This window comes from Lolium rigidum, chromosome 7 (genome assembly GCF_022539505.1).
Source record: "Lolium rigidum isolate FL_2022 chromosome 7, APGP_CSIRO_Lrig_0.1, whole genome shotgun sequence".
NCBI lineage: Eukaryota > Viridiplantae > Streptophyta > Magnoliopsida > Poales > Poaceae > Lolium > Lolium rigidum.
The window spans coordinates 101,939,352-101,949,363 of record NC_061514.1 but is presented as its reverse complement, the minus strand read 5'-3'; the positions used below and the strand labels follow the sequence as shown (position 1 = coordinate 101,949,363).

General features: G+C 45.7%; 1 protein-coding gene across 1 annotated transcript; it reads right to left on the bottom strand.

The window, feature by feature from the left end:
- Positions 1-4,180: 4,180 nt before the first annotated feature.
- LOC124671765 (LEAF RUST 10 DISEASE-RESISTANCE LOCUS RECEPTOR-LIKE PROTEIN KINASE-like 2.7) lies at positions 4,181-5,197 on the bottom strand. Its single transcript, XM_047208096.1, has one exon. The coding sequence runs from the start codon at positions 5,195-5,197 to the stop codon at positions 4,181-4,183; it is 1,017 nt and encodes a 338-aa protein (XP_047064052.1).
- Between the last annotated feature and the right edge of the window lie 4,815 nt (positions 5,198-10,012).

Sequence of the window (10,012 nt, the reverse complement as noted above, 5' to 3'; positions counted from 1 at the left end):
TTCAGACAAAATTGGCGAGTTCGTTCAAACATAAGCGAAATTTAATGATATTTAACATATAGAGGAGAGTTCGTACATAAATAGGCCGAATTCGTACATATATTTGAATTCGGTGATTGGCAAACTAAAACTTAAACTAAAAAGCGGCCTCCTACATGCCGAAATGGCGGTAGAAGGCCGTGTAGTCGCCGCCGTCGTCGTCGTCGCTCGAGCCGGCGTCGTCCTGGGGCGGCGGTGCCTCGTACCAGCGGCTCGTGCCCTGGCCAGCGTCGCCGGCGCGTGGCGGCGACGGACGGTAGATGTCCTCGCCGCTGCTCTCCTCGAGCTTGACCACCTTCCTGGGCGCGGCGTTCCTACCGGCGGATGGTGCGGCGGCGCGGGCGGCGAGTTGACGCGCGGCGGCCAGATCCAGCAGCCGCCGCTGCTGCTCCGCCTCCTGGCGCTCTCAGTCACGCCTGAACCACTCCAGTGCGGCGTCGATGGGGAGGTTGTTGTCGGCGGGCACCAGGTCCTTCAGCGACCTGGCGATCGCCTCCGGCACCGCGGCGTCCTCCGCGCTCTTCGCCTCCTCCTCGGCGAGCTGGTTGGCGGCGGCCGCGGCGGCCTCCTTCTTCGCCGACTTCCTCTTCCGCCCGCGCTGCGGCGAGGAGGGTTGGTCGCGGATGACGAGGGCGCCGCTGCTGCGCCCTCTAGCCGGCGGTGGAGACGCCGGCTCCTTCTTGACGCGCGCCGGTGTCGACGGAGACGCCGGCTCCTTCTTGACGAAGACCGACGTGGACCCGCCGGACCTGGACGCCGACGCGGTAGTTCGGCGATAAATAGAGGTAGGCGCGCGTGAAACCGAGGCGACGGCATTAACTCGCCGCGTGGAAGCTACGCGGCCGGCGAATACTGACCGGCGGCAGGCTTTTACAGCGCGCGGAAGACGATGCGATGAGGACGATGATCGGTGTCTCTCGCCGACAAGTTGGGGCCACCAGACACGCGGGAAGTTTCCTCGGCGTTTCCCGCGCTTTCGTTTCGTCGGACTCCCCGAGCGCTCCCCGGGGGGGCGGGGATGGCGTGGGCTCGCCGGATGGATTTAGGCCCAAATCCGGACGAAAACGAGAAACCGGGGGCGCGACTGGGCCGAATTTCACCGTCCGGATGACAAAACGCGGTCCTGGGGGCCTCGTCGGGGAGACGAGTGGGGATGCTCTTATTCACTGGTCAATGGAAGCGTGTCTGACTTCATTACTGTTGATACAGAAAAAAGTATATAATACCCAAAAAAAATAGAACAAAGCCAACAAACACGAGCAAGGAAAAACTTTTACCAAACAAAAGCTACACCAAGATCTCCTGAAGTTGTCTTTTTTTTAAATGGTGGCAAAAAGATTTGCCTCGCCTCATTAATTAAGAAGAAAAATTCACAAGTTTTTACAAGAAAAACAAACCAAGGCCATAGTGACCGATATAAGGGATTACGTACTCTCTCGAGATTACATCTCCATGGTGTTTGGCGCCGGCCTTGACCCAATTCTTTAGCTCGCCTTTGATCTTGTATACGATTAGAGATGGCATGGAGCTCTTATTGTGGAAGACTCGAGCGTTCCTCTCATTTCAAATCTCCCACGAGACTAGCATGATGATGGATGTCAAATTCTTCTACCGTGACCCATTGCGCTGCAACACCGCTGACCACAAATCCTTAACCTCGCCGAAGGCCACCTACTTCTTTAGGTTTAGCTTCATAAGCCCAAACCACTCCTTTATCGAGCGCCATATCCGAAGAGAGTATCTGGAACTGAAGAAGAGGTGAGCTGCAATTTCGTTTTGTTGCTTACAAAGTTGGCATATTCCACGGTAGGGCCATACCCGCCACTCAAGCTTATCCGCAGTAAATGACCTTGACCTATCTTCGTAGTAAACTATTTCTTTATTCTTCACTTCTGCATACTTATGTTTTTCGGGGTGTACGGTTCCGTTCTTGCAAGAAAGATTCAATCCTTCATGTTGGATTTGGTATCTTTATGGTTATTTTTTCATGAAGGGCTTAATCATTGATGCCTTTTCAGAGATGTAACCTTTGATTCATGGCAAAGCCAGATACAATCGGCTTTGGGCCCCCACCGGCCGACGAAGAAACCGACACCAGGGACATATGCTCCACCAACCAACACAACAACGAAAAAAGTGTCTAAGCCTAAAATTCAAATTGTCGCGGAAAAAGACCCCCTTCGTATTGTGGCGACCTTGCATCCTGTATGGATGAGCCAAATCCAACATCACCCGCCAAGAGGCTCAAGGAAACCTCGGCAGGCCCCTGAAAGGAGCACGGAAGGTGACTGGCCGAAAGTGCAGAGTGGTATTTCTTATAGCCCAACAAACATGCCAATAATAGTAGGCATATCAAAACTTCGCTTGAGGTGCTTGCTATTTTATCTGCAAATAGGAGGGAAGACATTAAGAGAGATTGCAGTCATTTACTATACCACATCATTCAAAATGGAGCAACTTCGAACAAGAAAACCCTATGTGAGTATTTACATCGTTCATAACTTGTGAAAGGGTGTGGCTGGTAAAAGGAATTTGACGAAATTGGCAGGCTCTCTACCTATTCACCAAGATAGGGGAAAAATACAAAAGCTTATGCACATATTAGAAAGATCAACACGAGTTATATCTCACAAAGTAGGAGCAATAGCTCGGATGGTAAGATGTTTGTTCACGTTTAAAGTCCAAATTTAATTTGCCAGGTAGTGGCTCTACCATTCAAATGGTCGCTGCTAACATTTTAAGTGCACGTGGCGGGAGCAAGTTTAACAATCCTTTTTGGGATATCAAACCTTTTGGAGTGTCATCTTTTTTTTGTTTGTTTCTATATCAAGTCTCTTTTGCTCCTTTTGTAGTGAGATAGTAGCATGTTTGATAATAATATATATGAACACAAGTGAGAAGCGAAACAACAAATTCTAAGAATAAGAGATTTCACTTACATATTTTTTGTCTCTTCAAGCGTAAACACCGTGGATCCCCTGCAATATTTGAACAAAAATGCTCATTAGTAGATGAATTATAAATTTTCTGAAAATTTATGGAGCTTGTAATAATATACTGATGCACCGTAGCTTATCATTATGTTCATCAGAATGATCCTATGTTCCTACTTTTGTTCTAGATCTCTAGTTCCTACTTTTGTACCGTAAGAGGGAGTTGCGAAGAATATTCTAGATCTCTAGTTCCTGCTTTTGTTCCTTCCAAAATATGGTTCGAAATTTTTGTTATGTGATGTTCGCTGCCTAATAAGAGTAATAATAATTAAGATGACTTTCTTTCACATGCGTTGGAGAAAGACCCAGGGCTTAGCTGGCTAGTACATGAGGTGGTGTGCTAGCTAGGCAGCCCTAGTTCACCACTTCCTTAATAAAATACCACAGTTGTTCCTGCATCAATCGGTGGGTTAGTCTTGTTTTTCTACGTGTGTTGCATGGTATTTTTTTCGTAATGGGTGTGAACTCATACACGAATTGAACTGTTACTTGTGTACTATACTTAATTAGTTTGTTCCAAAATATAAGAGGTTTTGATAGTCCAATCTAAACTCTCAAAATGTATTATATTTAGAAACAGAAGTAGTACATCAACAGGAAACTTGTGCCCAGGCACTTGTGCCCTGGTTGTCTGAAAAAAAGGTTCTCCCAGTTTTCACATATGTTTGGACGACTAGCCTATGTGCCACAGTTTAACATTTCACTAGCTAGTAGTTCCTTCAGTTTGTTCAAGTGTGCCACTTAGAAATACTGTGCCTAGTAATCTGAAAGTGACAAAGATCGGTATCAACTAGTAGCTAGCTTTGAAGACACAACTGTATACTACCAGCTTGGCACTGGCAGGGAACACCCTATCAAACTGATGGGGGTTGCTATCCTATGCCGTCCTGTACTGGCCGTCTGACTTGGTAAGCCGTCAAGCCGGGTCTGAATGCAAACATTCGAAATTACATATGCAGATATGCTAGTATTTGAATATGTCTGTCTTAATGAACGATTTCTGCAAGCATAGCGGTCGTAATCAAGCGTGCCGGTCTACCAATGGCAGCATAGCTTTACTACCGGTCAACACAGGCTACAACTACCAGCACGCAAGACTTGGAGTCGCAACACGCAAGCGCGCGGAAGGTCATTTTCATGATCAGCACTCAGCAGCCACCACGGCTAAGACGCGCGCGCGCGTGGTTCGGCGAGCAAATTCCAGATCGTGCGCAGAAGTCACGTAGTAGATAGGATAGGAGAGTACTGAAAGGAGGAAATCTCGTACCGCACTGGCGCTCGTTGGCGCCATCGTCGCAGACGCAGGCGAACTCCGTCCCGCCATGCTCCTCGATGCGGCCGTATCTGCACCGCCCGCCGGACTGCTCGCACGCGCCGCACTGCTCGGACTTGGCGTCGTAGCGCATCTCGAACCCGGCGCTCAGCACCTCGCCGAGCGACGGGCTAGCCGCCAGACGATGCAGGCTGCTCAGCAGCACCGGCGTCGTCACCGCCGCCTCGCATCCGTGCCCGTAAGCTTTGCCGGTGACCCCGTCATCGGGGAGGACGTACCAGGTGTTGCTCTGGTCCTGGCACCCGTCGAGCTTCACGGCGGAGGGCCGGGGTAGCTTGGCCTTGCAGTTGTAGAGCACGGTGAGGTTGGAGTTGGAGCGCGTGAGCTGCAGCCAGGAGTTGGGGTCGGGGGAGAGGTTGAAGGTGAGACGCGGGCAGGTCGTGTTCCACGCGTCGGCGTCGGCGAGGGAGACGGTGTGATTGGCGTAGTCGATGCGCAGGACCCTGTACTGGTGGAACTGGTGGTCGAGGATCGGGGTGTTGTCCTGGCAGGATATGCCGAGGCCCGGGTAGCCGCAGTTGGGGCCTGAGTTGGCGAGCCAGAACGGGTAGGAGATGGTCTGCCAGCCGCAGGTGGCGTCGCTGCAGGAAGCGGCGTAGGCTTCGGCTGCGGCGATGAGGAGCACAACGGCCGGGAGGAGCAGATGATGCATCGTAAGCTGGACTATGGAGGGACGAGGAGAAAGAGGCCAAAGGGGAGGAGGAATGCCAGTTTCTGCAGGGGTCGATGAGAAGATGTGCCATGGCAGACGACCGAGAGAGTAATAAGGCAGTCGTGCTGAGAGGATTTGGTTGCTTCGGTGGTTCCATTGGATGTGGAAATTTGGTGTCATACGACCACGAGTCAACGGAGCTGCTAATCCATTCGACGACCTTTCCTCGTTCAATTCCATGATTCCAAATTACAATATTACCTGTCGCTTTCTGCACGATGGTGACTTGCTGTCACGAGTTTACGATCCAACGTTAGAAAATCATTTTTGCTATCTTGCACCCGGTTGTTTTTCAATTTGGCAACAATCGATTTTTCCCCCATCGATTATCTTGGATACGATCACTTGTTTTGTTATTTTCTTTCACTATTTTTTTGTCTAGTCAGTTGCTGTTGGTTTTCTGCCTGCTTTTTTTTCTGTTTGATTGCTTTTTGCTTTTGTGTCCAGGGTGACCAGATGGTCTTTTTTGGGGGGCTTGGGTTTTTCTTCCATGAGATAATACTTGGAAGTGCCGGCCATTTTGGACTAGCATTTTTATGTCATTGCGTGGTAGACATAATTTATCTTTCTCTGACGTATGGACCATATTACATGGAAAGGGAGGCTCACATGCCACCGGGTGAAGTTTTCTTTCTCATATGTGGGCCGTTTACCTCAAATGTTTTAATCTTTATCTATTTTTCATTTTGAATTTTTCATTTTTATTTCTCACCTACTCTCCTTTCTTCATTCCGCCCAATTTCAACACGGCAAGGACACCCGAAGACACAGGAGTGGAGAAGAGAGCGAACGGAAGGGGAGAAATCTCCGCTGGTAGTCGGCGGTCGGGGGCAGGGGTGGGAGAGCCCACGCCTTCTTGTTGTCATGCAGTTTGATGTGCCATTCCACACAGTGCGGGGGCGAAGGCCACTGTAGTTTCTCCATCGACGCGCGTCGAGGTCTGCTGCAAAGTTCTGCCAGGTAAAATTGATGTTCCTCCATCGTTGCGCGTCAACAACAAGGTTGTGAGTGTGTAGTAGATTCGCGTGTAGATTTTTAGGTAGATACTTTTGCTCTCTAGGATATCGCGAACAGTGTGGAAATTTTACCATAGGATGCTTCTGGGTATTCTTGTGCGGGTGAAATCAGTAGCCTCAAGTGGATGGAAGTGTTCTATGTATATTTTGGAGAGTAATTTAGTAGCAGGACCCCCTTGACTGCCGAGATACATTATGTCTTGCATCAACTACTGGCCTGCACAAACATACAATGTATACACTTTTCAGATAAAAAATTTCCACGTGGGATATCCATTTTGTAAACCATCTTTTCTTTTGGTATACAGTGGTATACAACCCGTAATTACAGTTGTAGGTACATTATAAATACACAGAGATGTCCATTTTGTAAACCATCTTTTCTTTTTGTATACAGCGTACTTTCTGTGTTAAATAGTTGTAGAGTCACTAGTAGATTCAGTGTAAATACAGTGTACATACAGTGATTCTCCTGTCCTAATAATGATTGTTCAGTACTTTTCTAGCTCACTTGTGTTTTTATTTAGGCTAGACACATTGTATATTTTTTCTTTTGTTTCCTCTGTAGTTTCTAGATTATTGAGGGGCCATCGAAACAAATTAATTAGCGGACAATAGACGTCTTCTCAACAATCTAGTGATTTATTGTGTCTGAATTCATTTGTCTTTTTTGCGGATGCAGTTGCAATTGAAATGTTTAGTTTCAACAGTTTTCCTATTTTTGATTTTCAAATTTGACTATTTAATTAGTAGAGAATATATTAATTAACTTTTAGCCTGCACCGTACCCGCAAAAAAATTAGTCTGCACGTACTTGAACTGAAATGTTTTAGTTAAAACCATGCTAACTTTCATTTTTAATGCCCATGGTAAATACATGTTAAAATCATAAGTAATTTAGTCAGACCTTTTTCATTTTTAATGTCGATGCATGCCAAATCCTAAGTTGCAATGTATTTACAGTCCAAATTGTACGTACTTACAGTGTAACACCACCGTAAATTCTAGGTAGCTTAGCCTGGACTTTTAAATTTTCAATGTCCACTATAAATACATGCTATATCCTAAGAAAGTTGGACTGTATTTACAATCCAATTGGTCTGTACTTACGGTGTAACGCCATCGTAAATCCTAGGTAATTTAGCTTGCACTTTTTATTTTTAATTCCTTGTGAAAAAGTGTAAATGCATGCTAGATCCTAAGAAAATTGGTTTATACTTACAGTTTAACACCACTATAAATCCTAAGTAATTTAGCTATTGATCAGGGAAATTCCACTAACTAAAATGAGATTGACCTTACACTGAACATACATGCCATTTTAAGAAAAATAGTCTGCACTATTTTGGTTTGTGAGAAACCTCCTATTTTTGTTGTTTGTGGTTTTAGAACATAAGATCACTACTGACATCTAAAAGGTTAACCATGTTGCTCATGTTGATGGGTGGTATGTAGGCTGCTGTCTAATGAATGGATCAAATTTGGCTTCAGGTTCAAATGGAGGAGTAAGAAAGGTTGCCATGGGCTAAAAGAATCAGGGAAGTTTTCACCTGAGATCCATGATCCATGTGAGTTTCTTCCATGGCCGATCTAGATCTTCGTTCTTCCCCATCTATTTCTTCCATCTTCTTTTCTTGTTTCCGGACAGCCGATTCTCTTGTTCCAGGTTGTTGAGAGAAAACACTAGCAATGACATGTTGTGCAAGAATAAAGAAGATGCGTGATGGGCTTTCTTCCTTTCGTCTGTGTTATGTTGTGTCCATGTATCTGGACATCATACGTGATGTGCTTTTAGTATTGTTTGCTCATTACTTATCCGGTAGGGAGATTCATTACAGCCCGGTTTTTCTGCTTGTCTGGTGTTTTAGCCACGGGGAAACATGGAGAAACAAGCCGGAAAAGGAGGGAGAAATAGGGAAAACAAAGACGTGTTCCCTGATTGGTCAAAAGAAATTCGAGTGTTGACGAAAACAAAAACACTCGAGTGCCAAATAGATAGTCCCTAGAAAATTTCCTATTAGGCTTTGCATCTAGCCATGAATCCCATGATCAGTATCCCAGGATCAATATAAATATTGGTAGCTAGAACAACATTTGTATTTTTTGGAGGGGCACCCATGGCACCCCCAGTGACTAGATGACAAATAAAACCAACTCCCTCCATGTTCTAAACATAAGATGTTTTGAGAGTTTATTTTGAATTCTTGAACCATGTTATTTTAGGAATAAAGGTTATACTCCCTCCGATCCAATATTACTTGATGTATAGCATCAAGTAATATGGATGGGAGAGTAGTTTATTTCCTTTTTCTTTGCCATGATTTATCTTTTGGAGAAGCCATAGACAACTGGACATGGACTAGGGGTACTCATGGAACCCTGTCCACACAATTTAAATGAACCAGCCCACTGGGTGGGCGGCATCTTACTTCAGTTTTTTATCCTCAATATTGACATGAAGATAAACTTCCTTAAAAATATCAACGACAAAATATAAAGTTTAATAATAACAATGAAAAAGGAGTTATACAAAAAGAACCTCCTAACATCACATAGCACAATATGTTATAGACAAAATACATTTCTAAGAACATATAATATAATAAAACATGAACCATTCTAGCTTTTTTCTGTCTACAGTTGCTGACATTTGTTGGTACCACTATACATGGAAATTTCCATCTTGGTTATAGCAACTTATAGAACTTGTTCATGTAAAGCAAAGAAATATTCAGCTTGTAAAACATGTATTAGAATACAGTCACACATAAAGCAATAAGACACGATTGTGGGTGGCTTCCACACGTCCGGAGAGATCTTATTTCTGTTGAGCTATATTGATTTGAAAGGATTTTGAAATTTCTATTTGAACCAAATGTTCTATGGCTGTGTTTGGATGCACAGAATTATGCTTGGAATCGTCAAATCTGGTATTCGGGCGTCAAATTCGGCTGTTTGTGTGCGCTTAGAATCTGGGCCTGGAATCCGAGGCAAATTCCGAGCCCAGCTCTCTCCCGTGCAAAATTGACCTCGCGCAATACGGAGCTCCCACCCTCGGAAACTGCCTGGAATCGTACGAAGCGAAGCGGTACGCTTCGTCGAACAGAATTGGCTCGCTCGCGAGACCTCCTGAGGTCGCCGACCACGCGAGCAGAGAAGACCCCGCCGGCGGCGGGTCAAGTAAGGCCTTCCTCCCCACCCTCCCTTCCCTGGCGTCTCTCCTCCCTGGCCTCCTCTCTCCACGGCCTCCCGTCCCTGGCGCTCCGCTCGTCCTCCTGTCCGCCCAGTCATAACCCTAGATCGGGGACAGGACTAGGACAGTGGCGGGAGGGTGAATGGCGGCGGCTGACTAGGTAAGAGCTCCGGGGACGGTAGAGCGCTGCAGCTGCTCGGCAGCAATGGCGGACTCGGTGGACACATCGCTGCCCCCGAGCGAACGCGACATTCAATCTTGGTTCCGTAGGGTGTAGCCCTTTCTTTTTCCTGAATTGTTTCTTAGTTTGATATTATACAGAATCTAGTGCAGACAATCTGTGATGTAGTCGTGAATGTATAATCCATCACGATGTTGTGAAATTGTTATCTCTCAGACTCGTTGTGAAATTTCTATTGAACTGGTTGAACGAAAATGCTTTGCCGTAATCTGGATGTTGCAATTGTGAGTTGCACAACTATGCTGAAATTAGCTCCTAACGAATACAAGCATGTGTGCAGCAGTATTTCAATTGACTTATTGCACAAATTTGAAGGATCGTTAGTAACTATGCTGCTGAGCTTTCAACTTGATGATAGGTCATGTGACGGAGATATAAACATTCCAATATATACATATACTATTTTTATATTTATACATAAGTTTATGTTGTCTAAACTTAACAAAACATCAAATTTCATGGCTTGTACATTCAAACAGAAATTA

What these genes read in the sequence shown, in the direction of transcription:
- LOC124671765 (XM_047208096.1), bottom strand. Translation starts at nt 5,197, where the DNA reads ATGACACCAAATTTCCACATCCAATGGAACCACCGAAGCAACCAAATC.